Source organism: Atractosteus spatula, chromosome 13 (assembly GCF_055471065.1).
Source record: "Atractosteus spatula isolate fAtrSpa1 chromosome 13, fAtrSpa1.hap1, whole genome shotgun sequence".
NCBI classification, from domain to species: Eukaryota; Metazoa; Chordata; class Actinopteri; order Semionotiformes; family Lepisosteidae; genus Atractosteus; species Atractosteus spatula.
This window is the reverse complement of record NC_142718.1, coordinates 17,472,044-17,496,484: the sequence shown is the minus strand read 5'-3', so window position 1 is coordinate 17,496,484 and position 24,441 is coordinate 17,472,044. Positions and strand designations below refer to the sequence as shown.

Here is a 24,441-nt window from a genome sequence, read left to right as displayed (position 1 = left end):
AGCAGAATTGTAACATAATTATCACTGTCATCACTGTGCTTGACAAAAAAGATGGTCTTGACTAAGTGATGTACTATCTTGTGTTTGTGTCAGATTTAATTTTTTGCATTTAGACCATATATTTACACTTTTTTTTTACATACAGTCTCCTTGTGGGATTTGAGACGTTTTACTGTTCAGTTTCACACAGGCCAACTTCATGGAGTGACTGTGATATTGTTGTCCCATTGTTATTCTCCTATCTCAGTCACTGAACTCTGTAACTCTTTTAAAGTCATCATGGGCCTCACAGTGGCATCCTTAACCACTTTCCTCCCTGTCAGGCTGCTTCGTTTGAAAGGAATGCTTCATTCTTGTCACATAGCAGTTCCTTCCAGGCCCTATGCTGACGACGCGATCCGGAATAGTGAAGATACAGTACACGAGGGAGAAAGTCATGCAGGAAAGGGTCATGATACAGGGGGGCGTGTCCAAGGTGAGCTGGTGTCCTGGGGAAGTGAGTCCGGGCGAACAAACAAAGCCAAAGTCCAAACGGGGAATCCAAACGGGAGAGTAGAGTCCAAAGCCAGGAAATCCATCCAGGGGTTAAAACCATGAGCCGGGTCGGGACCGGCGGGGCAGGGGATCAGGAACAGAAAGTTAAAACCAGAACGGAGCCAGACGCGGCAGGACCCCCGGGCTCTCACGATGCGGAAATCAATGAGGAACCAGGAGTGAGGTCCGCGTCTGGCTTTTAAGGGGGAGCGGGAATAGGGAACAGGTGCAGACAATGGGAGGCAACAAGGAAGGGCTGGAGCGCCCTTAAGAGGAGGGATTAGCGATCGTGACAATTCTGATTGCATTCACCATAATCAAAGAGATATTAAGATTCTTTCAAATGTTTTATGCCCTTCTCCTGATCTGTGTCTTAATACAACTTCATCCCTGAGTTGCCTTTAAAGCTCCTTAATCTTCAAGGTTGGATGTTTGGTTAAAATAAAAAACTTGACTGAGGCACCATACAGAGGTAAGTGTATATTATTGTGGTATTGTGTAATGTGTTATGTCTTTACCTGCCTGCAAAGCATATTTCTATTCTAGGACATGGGTATATAATACCCTTGACATAAAACATTTTATGTACAATATCTTTACACTTTTGTATTTCATTAGATACTACTATTTTCTAATGGCTTTAGAATCCACACCAAGAATCAGAAACTTGAGAACCAGCTTTATTCGCTCTCTAGAGAGAGAGAATATCAGTGACAAGGTCCCGTTAAACTAACACCTCAAAATTCAAAAGCAGACACGGCTACTCATGTACACCTTTTTTAAGTCACAAAGTTGTCTCATTTTACAAAAGGCTATTCATTCTAACAGTTGTTTTTACTATTTGTTATCTTATCCTGGAGAACCCATTCAAGTGCATCCGGTGGTCTACCTTCTGGTTCCCTTTTGTTCCTCCTTTCCCGTTTGTATCGTGTGCTCCTGTTTTTCATTTTCTCAGTATGTTACTGTGCTTAGCATATGTGAGTCAAGGGCTAGCTGTTTGATTTGCAAAGCCTGATTATTTCAGTTTAATAAGACGACAACTTCATGCAATGTAATGCTATTTCATTTCATTTATTTCATATATTTTTTAAGTATTTGAGATTACTGAGGGAAAAAAATAAGAATGAGAAATTTGCATGTGTAAGATATATTCATTAGAAGTAATAACACTCAAGAATTAAGCACATTGAAAGATTTATTGAGTGTTATAGTCATTATATATTCGGCCTAACTCGCTTGTCTGAGAGCTAACCTCCTGGCCATAGGATAAGGAGGCTAGGACCTCCATGCAGAGTGAGGACTGACCGAGGGAGAACTGCAGAGGTGGAGATGGGGTATAGGGATGCAAAAGACATATGCGAGGGAAAGAAAGGGAGAGAATGTATAGTATTTATAATTTTTAGGTGAGGAAATGATGTCAGAAATGATTACAAATTACTGACAGCTGAGGCTGATTGAACTTGGCTGTTGTCATCCCTCCTGAACTTTCATTATAATCTTCTTGAATTGGCTTTCAGGAGGAAACACTAGGCAGAGATGTTTTAAGTAGACTGTTACAACTTGGACTTGCTTTTCATAATCTCTCTCAGTGTGTCCGTGTTCTCGCCCTCTGGAGCTGGGGGCCAGGCGTTGTGATCTGCTCATTGTAAACACAGGAGAAAATCAGGCACTTACAGGACCCCAATCACACTCTGGCTTTCTCACTCATAGTTTAAAGATTTTTAATGTTATCAGTATATAACCGAAGTATACTGTACATCATGCAATACTTCAGCAAAGCAGCTGAAAGTCACAAGACCATCTTCTTATGGAAGCAAGATACTTACCTGCCTTTGCTAAACAACTGTTGCTAATGAAGCCGCTGCCTGATGTAGCCTCAGAAAGTTAAGAATATGTTGTGCTGATTTCTCCGCCACAATTTTGCTTGCCATCATACCCCAAAAGCCCTTTAGAACAACTTTTTTTGTGTTGGAACTGCAAAATGTACAAATCTTCAGTCCATTCCTACAGAATATTGGTGTGCATATTAAACTTTTAATATGTAATGTTAAAATCTAACATCTCTGTTAGATGTAATAATGTAAGACATTTTAATACTTACAGAGTTGTACCCTTTACAATTCTAGAAGAAACCAGAATTGTAAAGGGTCAAATGTTTTTGTTATGGGGGGAGTAAATAACTTTTTTAATTTACCTGGGCCACAGTTTTTACCGTCTTTTGCCAGTGCTGCCACATTCCCAGTTCCTGCACAAATTTAATTCTGACACAAGTCAGAAACTGACTGTCCTGGTAACGTGTCCATTTTACCAGGACAGTCAAAGCAAAACAAGCCATTGGTTTGCTACAGTGATTACTTGTGCTTATGTGATCACCTTCACACTTGTGATTTTGTGGAATTCACAGCTTTTACAGTTTTTAGCCTAAAGTTATATTGTTGGTGAGACCATATTAATCTCGTCATCTGGCTAAAGGAAGTCGTATGTTTTTTGGTTTGCTATTAATCCATAATTCATAAATCAGCATCCTTGTGATTGATTATTCGCCTCGGATTATACAATGTGAGAAAATGTTAAAAAAAGGGTTTTGAGAAAAATCTGCACTATATTACTTGACTCTTTGAGGGTTATGATACATAGGTAATAATAAGCCTTCTCCTGCTCTTAAAAAATCCTGGTTAAATTTGCAAATTTAGTAAGATAAGTATTACAATCACATTAGACAATGAACTGTACAGCAAAGTGGGAAAATACTTAATATGCAATCAAAAATTCAGTTACTGATGACATTTAACTCCTATCACTCATAAGTGTTCAGTTTGAGTTCCAATTTCAATTCCACATCTTATTTAAAAATATTCACCTTAAAAATGTGTATACCTCATTTGTAATTAAAAAAATGGGACATCACTCAAAGATATGGCTCATTTTTGCAAGGCACTATATCTTACTCTCTGTTGAGTGTAACACTTTCTGCATTTTTTATTTACTGTTGTTGTTCATATAGAACTGTAAACAAAACTGTAAAAGCATTCACTTTGCAAACAGGTGATGCACATGCACACAAACAAAAGTAATTCTAAAAAAATCTCTCTCTAGAAAGCAAATCAAAAACTCCAGACAGAATTGGGGAAAATAAATCTCTCATTAAGAGAAGTACCTGGGACTTTCCACACTGAGCTGTATAAACTCTGACCAGCATCTACTTTGACGGTCTCTCCAGAAATGAAAGAGGCTGCTGGGGACAGCAGGAAGCAGACTGCAGGGGAGATCTATACACAGAAAATAAAACATGCCACTGAGAAGCAGCAATCTTTCCTGCTGTACCCTAATTGCTGATTGATACTCAGATCTTGCTGCATTCTCACATTAACTATGAATATCTCAAAACATATAATCAATCTCAATAACATCTGTAGTCACTTTCTTTGGAAATGTAACTTTAAAGCAGATTAGCTTCATTGGGGGGAAACACCAGCAGTGCAGCCACTTGTGTGAATCAGTCTCATGTTACTGCTATGACAGATGCAATTTTCCAAATTAACTACGACCAAATACTGCATTTAAGCTTTTTCAAACCAATGCCATTAATTACATTATAAAAAGTCAATAGCCGATGTGTTGATTACTGAATTTTTCTAGAGGCTCGTCGTATTTTGGAATCAAAAGCATAATGTTCTGCTTCATTTCCAAATTCTGCAGGGGCCTAAATACAAGACAGAGAAAAACATTGGCTCATGATTGAATATGCAAGATCAATCTTCATTCATAAAGCCTAAGAGGTAGGGGAAACGATATCAAAAGAAAGACCTTTTTAAAGTAGTGTAAGATTGATTCATTTTTATGAGTTGTGCTGTATTTTTATACAAGGATCACCTTACACACCTCTTCTGGGACTCCCAACCTTTTCGCAGGACAGAAGTCAACAGACATCTTAAAAAGCTGTGGCCCTATCTCTTTGTAGTTAGCCATGGCTGTTTTAGAAATGATGGTCCCCTGCAAGTAGAAAATCCAAAATATTAATCAGCCAACATCTTTGAATTCTTTCACTCTATGACAGTAACATTTTTACAAAATACTTAAACCTAAATGGTTTGCACTGTAGTTTTTTTTCTCACACTGATGCAAGCGAATGAAAAGCGGTAAAGAATAGACTTCAAATGCACTTTTAATTCTTGAGAAAAGATGAGAATTCAAATACATCTATTCAGTATTGCAGATTGATAAATGTCACAAATTACTTACAGATCATGCAACTCTGTACAATACCATTGTTAAAAACATTTATTTATTACTATTTTGAACACCGCATCTTTATTTTACTGAAAATAAGCAAATATGTACATTAACTAAATATACAGAACTAAATCAATCATGTAAATGCAGTACATTTTCTCCATGGTAACCACAGAGTCAGCCATTCTTGCTAACTCACTAACCGGTGCCACAGAATTGACTCGCACTCCAGAGGATGCCCATTCAATAGCCAAGCTCTTGGTTAGGTTGTCTACTGCAGCCCTGGCTGCTCCAGTATGACTATAGAGGTAGAGACATAAAAACAGCACAGCTTAAAGTGCTACGGAGTCCATTATCAAGTACAGTGAAGAGGATGTGGGGTGCTCATTGACAGTGCCAAAGATATGTTAGAGTAAATTCTCTTGCCGAGAGTACTTTTCCCCTCTTATTGTACCAACATGTAAGAAAAAATACCGTGTAACATTCTTTGCCACAAAGAATGATACTTCTCTGGAAAGATGATTTGAAAATGTCACGCTTCAACACAAAGCCCAAAATCCTAGATTAGTTCCAGGAAATATTAAAGTAGTTTTGCTAAAATGCTTTAAAACATTTAATTTGTATTAACAAGATTACACCTAAAAATAACACACCCACAAAAGCATGAATTGAGGAAAGCTGTTGACAAGGCAACATGGAAAAAAATCATGAATGCACTTGCAAATTAGTGAGCTTATTTTAAAATGTCTCAAATTCCCATGATAATGAGAAGTAAAATGGAAAAAATGAAACAATAAAAACACAAGCAAAAGCTTTAAAATCTGTGAAAGTGTAGAAAAACTCATAAATGAGGACTGTCTTTGGCCTCGGTTGACAGTTTGCCAGGCAGTGTTCAAAATCAGAGCTGGACAAATGTAGTTTAAGCCAAATACTCAAACAATCCAGGTATGAAAAAAATAACTCTACTGAGTAAAGGCAGAGGTGCTCTGATTTATTTGTCTAATACCCATTCATTATTTAGCTAAAGCTAAACACTCCTGAACTTACGCCATTCCAGGAAAGCCCTTCCACATGTCAGCGATGATGTTAACAATGGCGCCTCCATGCTCCTTCATCCAGGCATTGTACACTACACAAATATACAAATGACAATGCATGAAGGTGCTCCTTCAGGTTCGACAGCTGTCTGTTTCTGGAGGCAAGTGGCAGAATTAGCATTATCTGTTACTTTATGATCAACTACCCAGCCCAGTGAGATCCTGTTTTAGACTTTTTCCATGTTTTCTTTTCCTTTAAGCAACAATTATATTTCCATCCAATGAACTTGCAGCTTGTATCTGGAGTATAACCAACAGGTGAATGATGAAAGACAACTATCAAAACTGAAAGCAAAAAAAATATTTTATTCCAGAGAGCACATACCTTAGAGACCAGATGCAGGACTTCAACAATTAATACTTTCATGCAATCTTTCTGTTTTATAGATTTAAGTAGTTTACTTCATATTTAAGTAATCATTTTCATTATGTTCAAATATCTAACAGTTGTACTGCTTCGTCAATGTCACCAGTTCAATTTGGGGTACCACAGGGATCAGTGCTGGGACCAATATTGTTCTCGCTGTACATGCTGCCGCTAGGTAGGATAATATGAAAACATAATATTAACTTTCATTCATATGCTGATGACACTCAAATATACATTTTGTTTACACAATAAACACAATAAACGACAACTTGTCTATTATCACTTTAGTTAATTGCATTAACGAAGTAAAGACTTTGATATGTGAAAACGTTTTGTTACTCTGGTTCAGTTGTTTGGAGGCAACAATACTGATAGGAGCACTATACAGTGGTGTGAAAAAGTGTTTGCCCCCTTCCTGATTTCTTATTTTTTTGCATGTTTGTCACACTGAAATGTTTCAGATCATCAAACAAATTGAACTATTAGACAAAGATAACACAAGTAAACACAAAATGCAGTTTTTAAATGAAGATTTTTATTATTAAGGGAAAAAAAAAATCCAAACCTACATGGCCCTGTGTGAAAAAGTGATTGCCCCCCCCTGTTAAAACATAAATCAGCTGTGGTTTATCAGATCTTTGGAAAGCTGAGTTCAATTTCTCTAGCCACACCCAGGCCTGATTACTGCCACACCTGTTCTCAATCAAGAAATCACTTAAATAGGACCTGCCTGACAAAGTGAAGTAGACCAAAAGATCCTCAAAAGCTAGACATCATGCTGCGATCCAAAGAAATTCAGGAACAAATGAGAAACAGAGTTATTGAGATTTATCAGTCTGGAAAAGGTTATAAAGCCATTTCTAAAGCTTTGGGACTCCAGCGAACCACAGTGAGAGCCATTATCCACAAATGATGAAAACATGGAACAGTGGTGAACCTTTCCAGGAGTGGCCGGCCGACCAAAATTACCCCAAGAGCTCAGCGACGACTCATCCAAGAGGTCACAAAAAACCCCACAACAACATCCAAAGAACTGCAGGCTTCACTTGCCTCAGTTAAGGTCAGTGTTCATGACTCCACCATAAGAAAGAGACTGGGCAAAAATGGCCTGCATGGCAGAGTTCCAAGACGAAAACCACTGCTGAGCAAAAAGAACATAAAGGCTCGTCTCAGTTTTGCCAGAAAACATCTTGATGATCCCCAAGACTTTTGGGAAAATACTCTGTGGACTGACGAGACAAAAGTTGAACTTTCTGGAAGGTGTGTGTCCCATTACATCTTGCGTAAAAGTAACAGCATTTCAGAAAAGGAACATCATACCAACAGTAAAATATGGTGGTGGTAGTGTGATGGTCTGGGGCTGTTTTGCTGCTTCAGGACCTGGAAGACTTGCCGTGGTAAATGGAACCATGAATTCTGCTGTCTACCAAAAAATCCTGAAGGAGAATGTCCGGCCATCTGTTCGTGACCTCAAGCTGAAGCGCACTTGGGTTCTGCAGCAGGACAACGATCCAAAACACACCAGCAAGTCCACCTATGAATGGCTTAAGAAAAACAAAATGAAGACTTTGGAGTGGCCTAGTCAAAGTCCTGACCTGAATCAGATTGAGATGTTGTGGCATAACCTTAAAAAAGCGGTTAAGGCTCGAAAACCCTCCAATGTGGCTGAATTACAACAATTGTGCAAAGATGAGTGGGCCAAAATTCCTCCACAGCACTGTAAAAGACTCATTGCCAGTTATCGCAAACGCTTGATTGCAGTTGTTGCTGCTAAGGGTGGCCCAACCAGTTATTAGGTTTAGGGGGCAATCACTTTTTAACACAGGGCCATGTAGGTTTCGATTTTTTTTCCCTTAATAATAAAAACCTTCATTTAAAAACTGCATTTAGTGTTTCCTTGTGTTATCTTTGTCTAATATTTCAATTTGTTTGATGATCTGAAACATTTCAGTGTGACAAACATGCAAAAAAATAAGAAATCAGGAAGGGGGCAAACACTTTTTCACACCACTGTAACTTCAGCATTAACTCATAGGATTTAAAAATTTCCTCAAAGAATCAGCATGTAACCTAGGTGTCATATTAGACACAAGGCTCTCGTTTAACTCTCATGTTAAAACAGTATCAAAAACATGCTTCCTACAGTTAAGAAATATTGCAAAACTAAGGCAGTTTCTCTCTACTCAAGACAGAGAAATTAATAGATGCTCTTGTATACAGCAGGTTAGACTACTGCAATGCCCTACTATCAGAGAGAACCCATCTCTCTTTCAACACCTTACAGAATGCAGCAGCTAGAATTGTTACTAGGAGCAGAATGTAGGACCATATAACACCTATACTTAGCTCTACCTCTTTGGCTTCCTGTCAGGTACAGGGCGGACTTCAAAATCCTTCTATTTACTTACAGTATAAGGCTCTTGGAGGCACCTGTCTATCTAGTGGAATTTTTTAACGTATACAATCCAAGTCACCCACTTAGATCACAGAATGTAGGTCTTCTTCATATTCCACGCATTAATCAAAAAAACAGTTGGCAGTAAAGCCTTTAGTTACAGGGCCCCTAGCTTATGGAACAGTCTCGCACCCAATGTTCGGGATGCCAAGTCAATCTCAGTATTCAAATCCAGACTGAAAACCTATTACTTCAGCCTAGCCTACTCACACCTTACATCATAGCCTACTGCAACCATGGCTGCTGGTGCTGCTGTACATGCCATTGTGTGTCTCTGTGTTTCCCCACCAGGTAGATACATCTGTTCTGACCAAACTATCCTATTCTCTTCCCCACATGTCTGGATGGTGCCCGGGCTGGGCACCATCTGAGTTGGATGCTGCATCACTGCCATAGATCCAAGAGGGACATTGTGGAAATAGCTATTGTTTAGGAAGATTTTGCTGGTCTACAGAGATCTGCATGGAATACTGACATACAGAAGATATGATGGATGGATTAATACCTTTATTCATTTTTTCCATTTTTTTTAAATTGTATCATGTTAGCATGCCCAAAGGGGTTGGGCAGCCAGTTGACCTTAGGCCCCTAGAGGTTTTTTTTCTCCTTACGAAGGAGTTTTTGGTTCCTCTTCTCCGTTGTCTTTTGTTTTTTTCTGTTCTGTATTCAAAACACGTATGGTCACTTGCTTTGTTAAGTGCCTGGGGGCAACCTTGTTGTGAAAGGCGCTTTATAAAAATAAAATAAATTGAATTGAATTTTATATGCAGTAACTTAAATTCATCCATTTTCTAACTGCTTTATCCAATTAAGGGTCATTTGGGCAGCCACACACTCTGGACAAGATGCCAGTACTACGTTACATACACACAAGCTACTATATTTACAGAATGTACAAACAAGGCGTTTCAGAGAAGTAGGGGCTCTCGCCTGGCACAAGCTTCAAGTTCCAACTCGTCCTGTGATCTCTCTTGTGATCTGATCTCCTTTCTTCTCCTCTTCTCTGCTTTCTGTTGTCTAAATGTGATCTTATATGGTGGTTTCCGTACTGCTCATTGCCAATCATTTACCCACAACTTAACAAGGTACACCAAGGTAAACTTTCAATTTTTTTTTGATCAGCGTACCCTTTACTCTCAACAAACATTCTCACTGCTGTGAAGCTGGTAATGGTTACATTGCTAGATGTTACTAACTTTAAACTCGTAGAGACACTTCCTAGTCCCCTATAGCTGTAACATTACCACATATATATATATATTAATCAGGGGACAGTCAGTCACAAACACATAATCAAAAGATAGCCATGATTATGAAGACACACAGCAGCTGCCTTCCTTGTGAGCTACATGAACAAAACAGAGACCAGGGCCTAAAGGATAAGACAGTTCACCGCATAGAATAAAGGGCATACTGGCAGAAAAGGGAACAAAACATCTGAAAATGTCCCTTCCACATCATCCCTCTCTCAGTGTAGAAAACTTTAAAAGCTATCGGCTAATGGTCTATCAGCTGACAAAAGACAAAAGGCACTTATCATTCTACAGTATAATTTCAACATCACAAAATGAACTATCCTGTCCAAAATGTACCTTATCCTACTTATCATAATCATCTGCCAAAATTTTCAATTTGCCTTCTCATTGTAATAAAACAAATACATCCACCAAATACATTTCAGATTCACTTGTGTTGGAGTGTGACTTTAATGTTTCATGCAGTACTAAAAGAAACAGCAGCTGGAAACAGCTCAATCCATACCTTCCCGACAGCAGTAGAATGTCCCAGTGAGGTTAGTGTCAATGACTGCATTCCAGCCTTTGGCGTTAATGAGTTCCACCGGACTTGAGAACTGCCCTCCTCCATTGTTGACCAGGAAGTCTATCCGGCCATGCAGACTCAGTGTCGAGGCCACTAAATTCTTTACCTGCATATCAGACAACAGCCACGGTTGCAGCAATGTTTCTAAGGGTTTTTATTTTTTTTTTCATTATTTGATGGTCCAATCTATTTTCCAAAATAAAAGCACAACAATTTATCAAAAAAAGCTAACCGGGTGATCTATATCTAAATAGCTAAAGTAAAATCTAGATACACTTTATCATACTTGCTATTTATGTCTATATTTCTTCAAACTGAATTTAGTAGAACACCTACATCCGCTAAAATAAACAAGTTTCCAATATGCTGTGGGTGTAGAAAGTATTGACCCCCCTTGGACCTCCACCACATTGCGTTGTTGTATAATTGCAATACAACTGAACAGGACTGTTTTTGTACGATGAACAACACATGGGGCATAATCATTTTTTCTAAAAGAAAATTTTTATGAAAAATACAAAACTAAAAAATCGTGCTTGGACAAGTATTCATCCCCCTGAGCCCTTAAGCATTATTAGTTGCTCCCCCTTTTGCAAGCAATTACAGCCTCTCTTTTGCTGTATTTTGTAACCAGCTTCTCACAGCTTGTGGGTTTAATTTTCACCCACGCTACCTTGCAAAATTGCTCCCGCTGTTGCAGGTTATTTTTTTTTTTAAATATTTTTTTAAAAAAAAAATTAATTCCCATTTTTTATGGGAATTAAATCTAGACTTTGACTGAGCCACTTGAGGACTTCTACCTACTTTTTAAGTCACTCGGAGGATGCTTTGTCTTTGTGTTTGGCTTCATTGTCCTGTTGAAATATGAACCTCCGTCCCAGTTTCAGACCTTTTGCAGACTGTTCCAGGTTTTGCACCATATTCGGCCTATATTTTGCTACATCCATTCTCCATTCTACCCTTTCTTTTGAAGAGCCTACCAGTCCCTGTCAATGAAAGCCACTCCACAACTTAATGCTGCCACCGCCAAGCTCCAATATGGGGATGGTGTTTCATGAGTGATGAGCAGTGTTCTTTTTTCACCAGATATAACGCTTGGAATGAAGGCCAAACAATTAATTTTTTGTCTCATCAGACCAATACATTTTTTCACATAATTCCAGAGGCTCCTACATGTCGTTTTGCATATTCAAGATGAAACTTCCTGTGAGATTTTTTCAAATATGGCTTCCTCTTGCCCATCATAGAGCCTAGATTTCTAGAGTACCTGACCTATTGTTGACTCACTCACAGTTTCTCCCACCTCAATAATGGGACATTGTAGGTTTTGAGGTTGTTTTCAGCTTCTTCCTTGCTTCTCTGACCAATATCCTTCTTGCCCAGCTACTGAGTTTCGAAAGATGACCTGGTCGTTGAAGATTTAACAGTGCCCTGTGAGATACTCATACTCATACTCATTTATGTCTCTTGCCTGGTTTGTATTGTCCATGACTGTTCCTTAGTTGTTTCAGAAGCTCCTTTGTCTTCATATTGTTTTGTATACGATATCCAACAGTGGGAACCAACACAGACAACTGTATTTAACACAAAGACAGTTGTGATTAATCTGAATGGTTAACTACTTTAATTGCACACAGGTGGATTCCAATCAACATATGGTGCAAATTCTGAAGATTTTTACAGTTTTTCTTTTTAAATATTTCTAGCTTCAAACTTTTAAACACTTTGATATTGTAGAGGATGTTGTATGGGCCAAAAGGGAAAACAATATGCAAGTCTATTGTGGTTTTAGGTTGTATCATGGCAGAATACAATGGGCATCAATACCTTCTACACCCACTGAATTCTGCAATTTCCCTCAAAGGATTAATAAAGTTTCTATCTATCTGAACATAGGTAACATGGCTTTCTGTTTTTAAAGTGACCTCTTTGCTACATTTAGCATTGATAAAAGCATGTGCACACTGGCCACGTACTGTAACTGCTGTGCGCTCAGAAATCTCTCATGTCAGGTATGTATAACTTTTCTCCGTCTCCAGCTTTGTACACTGTATAGTCATCCCTACTTACCTCTGCCTCACTGCGGATGTTGCACTGAATGGGCGTCACACTAGCAGGACTGGAGACAGGAATTCTCTCTGTTAGTTCTTTCGCTGCGGCTTCTAAGTGCTCCAATTTCCTGGATGAAATGACCACACTGCATCCTGAAAGGAAGAGCAAAGGATAGGGCCATAACTAGAGCAGGCCCAGAGTGAAAACAGCCTAGGGCACAAAACCATGTGAGGTGGAAGTATAACTGAAATGCATTGCCACCCAATTATTTTTAAGGCCTTCACAGCTATCAGTGTCTCCACAGATACCATAAAGAGACTCTCCGGCACCACAGATTTGCTCAGACGTGGTCTGTAGAGTGCATGAGGCCCACAACTCAGAAAGGGAATGCATCAAAATTCACTCCCTTCATCCTGCAGGACTAGCATAACCATGAGTAAGTGTGAAAAGGAAATAAACATTTCACAACATATATTAACATCTCTGTAATGCAGATAAACCAAACAGGTACACAATAAGAAATTGATTAATATTTACACTTTCTTACACAAGCTCCCCCTTAAAAGCATCATTCTGAACCGCATCTTGTGACAGGTCTTTATTGACTGGAGTAAAGTCAAGAACATGTGTCTCATCTGTAATATAAAAGTTTAATTGATAATCATACTGCTGTTATACTGCATCAAAACATGCATGTGTAAATATGCATCTAGTTTGTGTGGTACTACAGCAAATATTGTACTGTGAATTTTTTATTTGTTAGTATTTTAAATGATCTTCTTAGTTTTAGTTTCCAAATAGCATACAAACCAGCATGTTTCTTACCAAATTCTTGGTAGTTTTAAACATTTGTTCCTGCTTAATCCAACATCAAACTAGCTTGAGTGTTTATTACTCTTCTTGTAACTATAAAGTCTTGGGTTGTGTAAATTGAAAGTCATGAAGAACTAACTGAGAAGGCATGTTTAGGAATTCTATCCACCAAACACATTTTAACCCATGGATTCCCACTTCCAGTCCTGGGGGGCCACAGTCCAGTAGGTTTTATACCTTCTTTTTTAAAATCAGGGTCCCCAATCCTAGGGTGTCCACAGGTTTGTGGTCCAACTGCACTCAAAAGACCTGAAGCAGCTCATTATTGGCTTAATCAGACCATTTTAACAGCTTCCCCCAGCTCTTCAGGGGCTGGTGCTTTAAGAAGACCAAAAAAACTAGATAATCTGACTTATTTAGACTCAATTATCCTCCAAGATAGATGCTGTGCACCCCAATTTTAACCATCTCATTAAATGTTGATGATGTAATGTAGGGATGGCCATCCCTGATCTTGGAAAATCAAAGATCTTGTAGGTCATCCTTGAATCATCAATTTGTACAGAGTCGGAATGCGTGTGAGCTTTGATTTGTTTTGATCAGTTATTTTTTTCAATTAAGTTAGGGATGACCAGCTGTGGTCTTTGTGAGCTACACATTGTTGGTAATTCTATGTCAATTGATTTTTAGACTGCTTAATTGAGCATCCCACCTTCATCAGTGAACAAAACTAAAAACAACAGAAAATGCTGATTTAAGGGTGAACTGTCAACCTGCTAGACTAAGACTTTCTGGAGCCAGGACTAGCCACTCATGTATACATAATGACTGAATAGATTTAGTTTGGCTATTGCTAGTGTGAGGGAGGGCTCTTCTGTATAAAGAGGGTTCTATCTATATTTTTAAGCTGTGTTTTTATCAGATATTTCTTTAATAATGTTATTTAGTTACTAATTTAATTTAAGTTACACAAAAATGCTGTTTTAAAATAACAAATAAATTTAATGCTAATATAATTAAATAATGATAAAAATGTATTGTGTTATATGTCAAATGAAGTTTATTGTATCTACCTTTTTGGACAAGGTAAAGGTCAAATACTGTATGTGTTCTGTAAATATGCCAAACCATAAATATCGTAACACATACGGCCACAATTGCAGGTTGTTCGAGCCGGCTTACCAGCGCGGTAAAGTCACCGCGCTTCCCTGTGAATAACAGGGAGATCTCCCTTTAGCTCAACTGGCTGGGTCTATGTTAAGTGACGCCGGAGGCCCGGGTTTGAGTCCCCAGCGGTGGGGGGGCCGACCCGAAGCGAGGGCGCATTCCCACGTGAGCCCGAGAGCGCTACAATATTAAGGAGGTGTACTTAATTTTTCATCAATATGCCAAAGAGCATAATAGCGTAGTTTGTCAACTATGGAATAATATCAATGCAGCTTTTTTATCTTCTAGTTCTTGAAACTATTTACTTCCAATTTCATTTTTATGTAATAAAGCTTAAAACATTCGGGAGAAATGAAATTAAATTTCGAATGAAATGAAATAGAACAGCGCACGAAGCTCACAATTAATTCATTCAGACATCTGTTAAAACTGGTAAATTAAAAGAGAAAGTACACCATTTCAAGACAAGGAACTTCTGTTAAAGAATAAGCAGTAGATCTGTGCAAAACGTTTCTCGGTGAAAGTTCAACTGCTTCTGCCTGATGTTTAAAAGAGTAAATACAAAGATGATTCGGCATATCCGCGATTAATTATAGAAGTGTTACATTTCTTTTGCGCTGTGACACATACCCAAATGGACTAGCTCCGAAGTGATCGCCTTTCCAATGCCCGTGCCACCGCCGGTTACAATAGCCACTTTATGATTGAAGAGTCCCAACTTGAACACACTGGAGGCAGCCATGTCTGTATCAAGTTCATTCAATCACGTGACTATTTTCCTTTTAAATTTGAGGCTTTTTTTTTAGGAGATCGGTACTACCACTTAAAACATTTAAAAGGATTTTGAAATTGAGAAAATGTTTCAACCTTACTTTCCCCTGTGGATTACACTGTGCACTGGTGGAACTTCAGTATAATTGGCACACACTTTTTTCCGTCAGTATAGTCAAAAAAGGTATGATAGGTTGTAGACTTTTCAAGTCGTATTAAGCCAAAGACGGGAAACTTGTGACTAAAGCAATTACAGAAATTACCCCCAACTAATTAAAAAAAAATAATTCATAGGCTGTGCAAATAGTTCAGCCCACCTTGTACAAGAATACAATCGTGCAGCTGTTTTAGGGCTGTAAATTTCACCTTTAACATAATTTAAACTGTATTCTGCAAATAAATAGATCCCTAGATGAACAGAGAATTAGTAATGAGAGGACATTAAGTAGTCGGAAAGTAGTCGGATACCCTATATATCCTCTTTACCAAAGATTGTTTTAGGAATAACTTATTGGTACCAAAATACCAAAACAATTTCATGAATTGACCACGCCAACAACATTACTGATGCCTTTATTTTGGTTAATAATAAACTTGTATTACTCAGTCGATTCTGTTTCACAAAGCAAGATCGAATTGTATCCGGTTAAATAACTATAGCAACACACCTATTCCTAAACTGCTCCGTGCAGTTCAGCTTGCCTTTGTAATTAAAACCTCAGACTCTTGTGTACCCTACAAAAATAGCGTCACGTTTGTTAATGGATCCACTTAATTTTACAAGCTTTTGCGGAGAAAATTAAAGTTTAGGTATCACCATAATCCTTTACCGTTAGCTGATAAAATGTATTTGAAAGATACTGTTTCAGTAGACAGGGTATACTTAACACTCATAATCTCTTAAACTCAAACATTGTTAATACTACTCGTTGTAACTCCGCGTTAACAGAAACTAATTTACCGTTTTTTACTGTATTGACGAATTGGGATGCTTCATGAAAGCGACATTGTGTCGTCCACTAAAGAAAGTTGAGATTGTACTCATTCGGTTTTTGTATGCATTCACTACATTTCTGGGTCATGCAATAGTGAATATCAAACAGGGCTTTCATGAAATAGGTAATATGCTCTTATACAATATTATCTGTTCCCTATAGGTATGTACCGGGTTTAAAACATTTTCTTTTAGGATTTCCTAATGTAATAGGTGCTCTGGACTACAGTCATTAAAACCTTTACAGGACCAAACAGGAAATTAATTCACAGTATCAATGTAAAGGTGAAACAAAAATCTAGCATAAAAATATGAACATGGATTACAGAAAAGACACTATAGTAACTATCAACCATTTCTATGAAAAGAAGTTTTTAAATGTGTGTGTATACAATGAGTGTTACCTAATCTTAGCAGGTCATAATGTAGTTTTCATCTTCAGTGTTTCATTTGTTATAAGATGATCTGTGATGCATGATGTCACATCAGCAACGTGTATTTTTACAACGGATTTTTAGAGTCCACGTTATTCTATGGTATATGTTTGGACTGAACAAAAAAAATCATTTATCTTTATTACAATGTGTTGTTAATGAATTTTGTTAATCGTTAATTTAGTTTCAGGTCAATTTTTCTGGGCTTCTTATTTGGGACAGAACCTAAACATGCAACACGTAATTAATGACCCCCTACCCTCACAAGATCAAACAGCCAAGAGTCCACACTAGGATAACATCTGTAATCTTGAAGTCAAAATTTCAGTGTCTTGAGGGTAGCCGAAGGCAGGGCATGTGACGTCATTGTTGCATATGCTCTGCTGCATAACATAGCCGCCCTCAAGGAAATAATCCTGTGCCCACCCGCCCACACACCTTATGCAATTCACCTTCCATCCAAGTCATCCTGACAACAGAATGGCAGTTACAAGAGACATCGTACCAGAACATCATTCAAATGGTGATAATTTTTTTAGGATATACTTTTTTCTAATTGTATTGTTACAAATTATAATAATACAAAGGGGGCTACGAAAATTGAATATCAGGAACTGACTGAGCAGTTAAGTCAATAAGTAAAATAATTATTCATAACCCCAATTTGTAAGTGATTTCTCCAGAATAATCCTGAGCAGGTGGTATAGAGGCATGTGAATTTCTCTGGCACAGCTTTGATGAAAAGTTATAATCCAGACATAGTTGGTTAAACAAGTGTTTAACAATGACAATAACATTACACTACACAGAACAAAAACATACAGCACACAAGGCATCCCAGAGACCTAATGTTCTTATCACCCAGAAAACTCCAGACTGTTAGCAAGTATTAGACTCTTACGCAATCCCCATAGAGGCCAAAGAAGCAATAAACTGCCTTCTGAATAAAACAGAATGCAGTTAAATCTCTCTGCAAACCTGGTTGCTACGAAATAAATGGGAGCCTTTCTACCTATTCTAAAAATGCACCCCCAAGTAGGAAAGGCCGTCTTTAACATAGGTATTATTGACTAAGGAAATCAAAGTTCCCTAAAAACACAGAATAGCTGCTCTTCCAAGCAAGGTTCACTTAGTTCCAATCGGGTTTTGTCGGCATGATCATAAGTAGGGCTTTTCACCTGGTGTAAACTTCAAGTTCCAGTTCCTCCTGATGCCTCTCAGAGGGAGAGGCATCAGGAGGAGTGTGTGGTTTGTGTGTGGCTTGTAGTGGCTTGTAGCTTGTAGTGTGTGGCTACAAGAGGTGTGGTTTGCCTTTGCTTTTCTCTTCTTTTTATCTGATCTTATATTGTGTCTTTCTGAGCTATTGATTGACACTAAATAATTTACCCAGAATTTAACTATCCAAGGTAAGCCAGAAGACTCTTTTGACCAGAAGTTCCCACACCCAGCACAACTAAACATTGCTTGGTTGAAGTTCTAGCAAGTGGAAATATTGACACTAGTTAAGTATAAGGTTTATTCCATGTTGAAAAAAAGAAGAAAGAAAACACAATGTTTCGGCCGTGGAGCCTTCTTCAGGTGTCCACACACCACTTGGGATGATCTTGATCTGCTGCCAGGTCCGTCCATTTTAGTTCAGCTGCTTGCATAAATTACTGCTGCATAAAAACAATATTGTAAAACTAGCCAACAGTTTAAACAGGAGCTCCACCTCAATGCCATATTTTGTCATATCTTGAGATACTTCATTACATAATTAACATGCATTCCCTTTATCCACGATTCTTGCCAGGCATCTTCTGTGGCTTTTCCAGTAGCTACAGTATTACACCTTGCCATTAGAACAGATCTGATCTCCTCAGGAGAAGAGCCATAACTCATGGTCGCTGGAATTTAATTGAATAAGATGCATGTCCTTTCACTGTGGTTTTTCGTGTGCAAACGAAGGACTTGATGCTCTACCCTCCTGCCTTCTGAAGATTGGCAAGAACACGCAGTCAGATTGATTGAACCTAAATTGCTGTAACCAAACAACTAGAGCAAATCTGAACTCTTAACAGTCTAATCTCAAACCTTAACCCAATCCAGCTTTTTTTTAGAAAATACTTAAAAAGTTAAAGTGCTTCATGAAATTGCCCCCCTGGTTTCAGTTTAGGAAAACATGAGCTCAGTTTTGGTTCTACGGGTATTTTTCATGTGCACAGCTCAAGTTGTCAATTTAATACTTCCTTGACAGTTCAATAGATCAAAGCTTACCAATTATTTCCAAATCCAATGTTCTTATTTGGCACACCATGTCACGTTTTCAATATTTCTGTACTGGTTTCCCCTCGGTTTACTACCTTGATAACCACATACTAATGCCATCTACCAAATATAACCTGTGATGCTTTTTAAACCTCCTATCGAATTAGTCGACTACTTTAGCTTCATTATTAAAAACACTTAGTACATGTTGGCAGCATAAAGAACTGCTCCCAACAAGATTTAATGTCTTCATGAAACATTAATGGTAATCTTCCCATATGTCAAATGCAAACATTTAATGTTGTATGTAATTAACTCAAATTCTAGATGTTACACTGTATATAGGGTAAAACCCAAAACACCCTATAAACAGAATAACATCTAAAACACTGCATATTGATATCCATTTATTTCACAACCTGGAAAAAAGTAGGAAAGGTGCAGACCAACAGTAACTAAAGTGTGTGTGCTTTGACAAAGTGACCTATTCCAAAACTACCATATTTAGACCAAAGATATAGATTGATAAGTCCTGTTTATAACTAGAGTCCATCATAACTAGAAAAGGGCAGAAAATGAATTTGGATTATATGGAACAATTAACAGTAACTACACAAGCTCTAGCAGAAAAAGGCTTAGAAAAAATCAATTAAAGTACAGCACAATTTAGCTTTCACTGCAAGAACCAAGGGTTCTAACTCAAGGAATAAGTGCTTTTGGTACTCCGTGTTCATTATAGGATAGAGGAAATGACATCTGCAACAAGTTGCATGCACTGTGCAGTGCACTCTACAGATGGCTTGGTATATTAGAAAAACTACTAAAACTAAAAAATAGTTAGAGTCAGTTAAACTGAACACAATGGCTCAGCTGTTGAAATCAAACGAAAAAAAATGCAAAACAGATTTTCCCCAACAGTGTGATTAAGAAAGCACAAGCACCTGTGAAAATGTTCATACTACTATAAAGATTTTCCTTTCTTTTTCTTTACACTGTAACAGTAAACAAAATCAAGTCTCAACAATTAAGCCTTAGTATTTCAAATATCCTATATTTAAAAATACTTGGCATCTATCCATCTTCTAACCATTATAAACAATACAGGGTTGCTGAAGCCTATCCTTGCAAACAACAGGCGCAAGTCTGGATATAGCCTGGACAGGTTGCCTATCCACTGCAGGGCAGACGCAGACACTCGGAACCAGGGCTACTTTTTCTCATAAGCCAATTAACCTACCAGTATGTTTTTTTGACTTTGGGATGAAACCGCAGTGCATGGAGAAAACCCACACAAAGAGAGAACATACAAACTCCACACATGAAACTCCAGAAATGAACCCTAGGCCACAGAATCAATGCTAACCACTGTGTCCCCACTCAACATTTAAAAATAACAAAAAAGTTATTAAAGCTGTTCAGTAGTAATTAAAGATCTTGGGATTAAAGCACCCATTTCAAACCTTATTAACCAGTCCATTCATAAGCTTTTTACCATATCACTAGATAACGTAACTTGAGAAAAAGTCAGCACAGGAACTGCACTGTGATAAAAATCCTACCATGAAGTCCTTGATGTAGAAAGCTGTTTAGTTTCAAATGTTAGGACTTGGCTCAAAAGCAACTAGTCCTGTACCATTTGGTTGAGAACGAGAGTGACAGACACCCTCCACCAAAACCATCTGTCATTATACATATTCCTAACAGCAGCAAGTGGACAAATCTGTATATTTCTTCCAGACTTCACAATGGACAAGAAGGCTGAGTTTTAAGATTAGGAAAAAAGGACAAAAACTTAAAGGCAAATCCCACATATGTGGTCTCCTTTATTGTGTGATGTTTACCAAAATGTACAAGACTGATTAAGAGTCCATATCAGATTTCTTGGAAACAGTAAAAAAACTGATGTTAGATTAGCGGCTCACTGAAGTTTACTGATCCTTGAGCTCCTTCAGTCTTCTGATAGCAGACTTCACTGTGACTGCTGATGTTGTGCTGGAAAAGTAAAGATATACCATCAGATACACAATATCACAGACCCTTGTGATTTTTACACACACAGAAAAATTCACATCTGACAAGACATTAGCAAATGTAATGAGTGCTGCTCTGTTCTACCCTCATTTGGATTTGATTATAGTCAGTTGTGAGTAAGAACATACCGTGTCACTACTGAAGAATGAAGAGATAAGAGAGATGCCCGGGAAGTGAGATATAATTTTATTGTTTTTGCAAACTATGCAGTCTAGTGGCTTGACGTAGGCTTTGTGCTCAAATGTATATAAAGATGCTGCCTGTCCTTGGTCAGTAAGATAAGGGGCATGTATTTGGTAAGCTGGCTGTACGCCTAGAATATGAAAAGAACTAACTGTTGTCTAGTCTGCAACTTAGATATAATTAATTGGCAAGTGTTGCTGTTTTATCATTTGTTTAGAATATGTCATAGTAACTCTTTGTGTTTTAAGGTATAAAGGACCATCTTCAGCTACTTATTTTTTAAGTCTGGTGGTTGCAAGCCGGACTTCCATATGCATATGAATAAAGAAACGTCTGCTTCACAGACACCTGAACTTTGTCATTTGTTTGACACTACCTACTCAGTGGCAAACTGTAATATACAAAAAATTCAGTGCAGTTTATAAATGTCCAGGTCCATATAAAACTGTTCCTTAAAACAAATCACTCTTTATTGCCTCTGAAAAAATACGTGTCAAATTTCTGAGAATGTGTCCAAACCTCTCCATCTTAAATAAGACACTAGCAGTCTGCATGTTTGTTAAGCTTCCAAATATTCTTCTACGTTTACAAAAAAGTTGAGTTACAAAACAAAAACCACGAGATATGAAAACCACATGGCTGTGGCACATCATTTTCTCAAATACTGCTGTGTGTGACTTACTTGTATGTCCAAGCACCTCCAGCAACAGTTTTCATGCAGGACCCACAGTTCCAGATGCCAACAGCCTTTCTCTTCATCTTGGTCTGTAAATTTTAGCAAACCAGGTATTTTTAGTGAAGGGAGCAATAGTCAAACCATGCAGATTTTCAAATGTATTGTTATTTTCAATAATATTCGTGTCCCCTAATAAACACCTACTACTGAAGATGCTATCAAACCTATTTCCTTCAAAAAGGTTAACAAAAAGAAGTAAAGCTTTGCTTTTGTGACTCTTTATGATCATCACATCATATTTTATTATATTATAAAGTTAATCATGATTTCCCCTAGTTACTTGTTTTTGAACACTTTAAATCTAAGAGCAGAAAAGACAGTATATTCATATATACACTCTGACACCTCAGGGAATGCACTGCAGTATTTCTCCATTACAGTATAACCTGAAAGTAAGAGGACAAGCAAATCCCGTAAATGGTCCCTCTGTGAAACTGGATCATGCCCTCAACTTGTTGGGCTTACCTTGCCACAGAAGGAGCATGTGTACTTGGCATGCTGGGTGATTTCTATCTTCTTCACCATCTTCCTGAGGGAGGCACCATAACGGGTGCCGTACTTGCCAACAATCCCAACCTTCTTGGTGCGTTTGGCCTGTGTAAACATTTTAAAGCATTTTAGTTGCACCTACATCCAGTTAAAGTCTGTAAGCAACAACTGGAACCTGTGAATGGTTATGTTCTTGTAAAATTGTTTAACTTGTCTGGTATGGCACTAGACTGTGCTTTAGGTCCCAGTGGGATGGTGTCTCTACTGGTTTCCTAGTTATCTAAATCAGAAGCCCCTGAAGAGCTGGGAAAGAATATTAAACTGGTCCAGTTAAGCCACTAACCAGCTGGTTATGCTAGTTAAGAACTGAGAATGAAAATCCACAGATGAGACACTTCATCTTAAGGTATACCCATGATAAAGCACAGCACATTACTCAATTCACAAAGTATCTCAGAAGCCAACAGTGTTAAGAGGGATCTTGATCAGGAAATACATTCCTACTCTTATCAACCACACTGTCAACAATCTTGCTGTATATGAGTACTGTTGAGCTGTTCATGCAGTATATTTTTATATAACTCAAGTCATTCTCTCTATTAAGAGATCTTGATAGTACACATTCCACCACCCTTCATCTACAAACTATTTTCTGCACGGAGAACGTAAATACAAGTTCAGAATATTCAGGGTAACATCCTTTATTTACAAAACTAGAAAAAGAGCGCAAATGAAAATATTTCCCGTTTGGGATTTGGGTTTTCAGTTTTATTTAAATTACGTAAGCGACAGTAAGCTTTCAAGTCACCACTACTACTTTCTCCCGGCAAGATGCAGGCAGCCATTGCTACGGAGTACAAACACCACAATATATATTTTCTTGCAACTAGGCAAAGATTTAGACTAATGGCCATAAAAGCACGTAATTCAATGTCTGTACGATACACTCTTAATTCAAAAACTAGTATTAGAGTATAATCAAAGAGGATGGTTTGGGATTAAACATAATACTTTCTTCAGCTCCTCTCTCACTCACCATCGTAGGAAGGGGTTTAGGTCCAAAAGAAGGAAGTTCTTACTGCGCAGTCGCGCTATAGTAGACAGAGAATGGCATTGTGGGATGTTGGAGGGTTATCTCATTCAAATGTTTCTCTATAAACATATTCTAACCAAATATGTGATTAGTTATTAATATATTTCCCTCCCGATACTTAATATAGAATTATAGCTGCTAGCTTGGTTTTTCAATCATGCCAATATAAGCACTGATTGAAAAGTGAATGCATAAAACTGCATTTCGTTAACTATACGAAACTATGTGTATATAATATATTTATTCATTCTGCATCTTCATTTGTGAGGTATCACTAAACAACTTTTAGGATTAAAAAATGAGGAAATGTGAAAACAGAAAATGCTACAATTCTTTTAATGCCTTAAGAATAATTACCATCTTCATATACAATAATACCACATTAATTATCCTCCCAAACTGTCTTTGCCTAATTATTAGGACCTGAGACTGCATGCTAAGTTTAATTTAATTACTAACTACTCGACTGTGTCGAATCTATTTTAACCCATGTTATTTTATTTTCTGCAAAATTGATCGGCAACAAGCATCGATAATTATATAATTCTCTGTGCTCCACAATGACCGTTTACAAAACTACGTTTCCCTTCAGTACTGTCGCATACAATTCCCATGATACATCCGAATTCCCTTACTCTAAAATGCCACGAATCGGATTCCTGCAATTTAAAGTTACATAATTACGGTTTACTTTGAATTACTTAGAATATATATTTTTATTTTAAAAATTATTTTGTCATTCTTAGTTGTTTTTTTTCTCATTTGCCAATTTGTTAATGTGACTATTTTGTTTTGTTTACAATTGAGGACTAAGAGGCAACAGATAATGAAAACATACACTGGCTAAATGAGATAATCGGATCCATTAGTTGCTATTAAGCAAATTATTAATTAAGATGACTCAGATAATCTTCTTTTTAT

At 37.7% G+C, this 24,441-nt stretch overlaps 2 protein-coding genes across 3 annotated transcripts; both read right to left on the bottom strand.

Annotated features, from left to right (window-relative positions):
• Positions 1–1,589: 1,589 nt before the first annotated feature.
• Positions 1,590–15,354, bottom strand: pecr (peroxisomal trans-2-enoyl-CoA reductase). 2 transcript variants are annotated; one of them, XM_088931124.1, is made up of 8 exons: positions 15,173–15,354; positions 12,581–12,714; positions 10,451–10,616; positions 5,815–5,896; positions 4,971–5,067; positions 4,408–4,527; positions 3,692–3,803; positions 1,590–2,170 (listed from the first exon to the last, which is right to left on the bottom strand). In XM_088931124.1, exons 1-8 carry the CDS (start codon positions 15,282–15,284, stop codon positions 2,088–2,090), a joined length of 906 nt encoding a protein of 301 aa, XP_088787250.1. In that variant the 5' UTR covers positions 15,285–15,354; the 3' UTR covers positions 1,590–2,087. The 2 variants fall into 2 exon arrangements, with proteins under 2 accessions (XP_088787250.1, XP_088787251.1); XM_088931125.1 differs by having other exon boundaries at positions 4,417–4,527.
• Positions 15,355–20,780: 5,426 nt separating this feature from the next.
• rpl37a (ribosomal protein L37a) lies at positions 20,781–23,510 on the bottom strand. Its single transcript, XM_088930019.1, has 4 exons — positions 23,464–23,510; positions 22,404–22,532; positions 21,885–21,967; positions 20,781–20,980 (listed from the first exon to the last, which is right to left on the bottom strand). The coding sequence occupies exons 1-4, from the start codon at positions 23,464–23,466 to the stop codon at positions 20,917–20,919; spliced, it is 279 nt and encodes a 92-aa protein (XP_088786145.1). The 5' UTR covers positions 23,467–23,510; the 3' UTR covers positions 20,781–20,916.
• Positions 23,511–24,441: the final 931 nt, after the last annotated feature.

Coding starts and splice junctions, on each gene's coding strand:
- pecr (XM_088931124.1), bottom strand. CDS start 15,284: ATGGCTGCCTCCAGTGTGTTCAAGTTGGGACTCTTCAATCATAAAGTG. Junction 5,897..10,450: donor ATTCTACTGCTGTCGGGAAG/GTATGGATTGAG, acceptor ATATTTGTGTAG/TGTACAATGCCTGGATGAAG. Junction 3,804..4,407: donor TCCCAGAAGAGGTGTGTAAG/GTGATCCTTGTA, acceptor TTCTGTGTATAG/ATCTCCCCTGCAGTCTGCTT.
- rpl37a (XM_088930019.1), bottom strand. Junction 21,968..22,403: donor CATGCTCCTTCTGTGGCAAG/GTAAGCCCAACA, acceptor TAAAATTTACAG/ACCAAGATGAAGAGAAAGGC. Junction 20,981..21,884: donor GGAGGTGCTTGGACATACAA/GTAAGTCACACA, acceptor TTACTTTTCCAG/CACAACATCAGCAGTCACAG.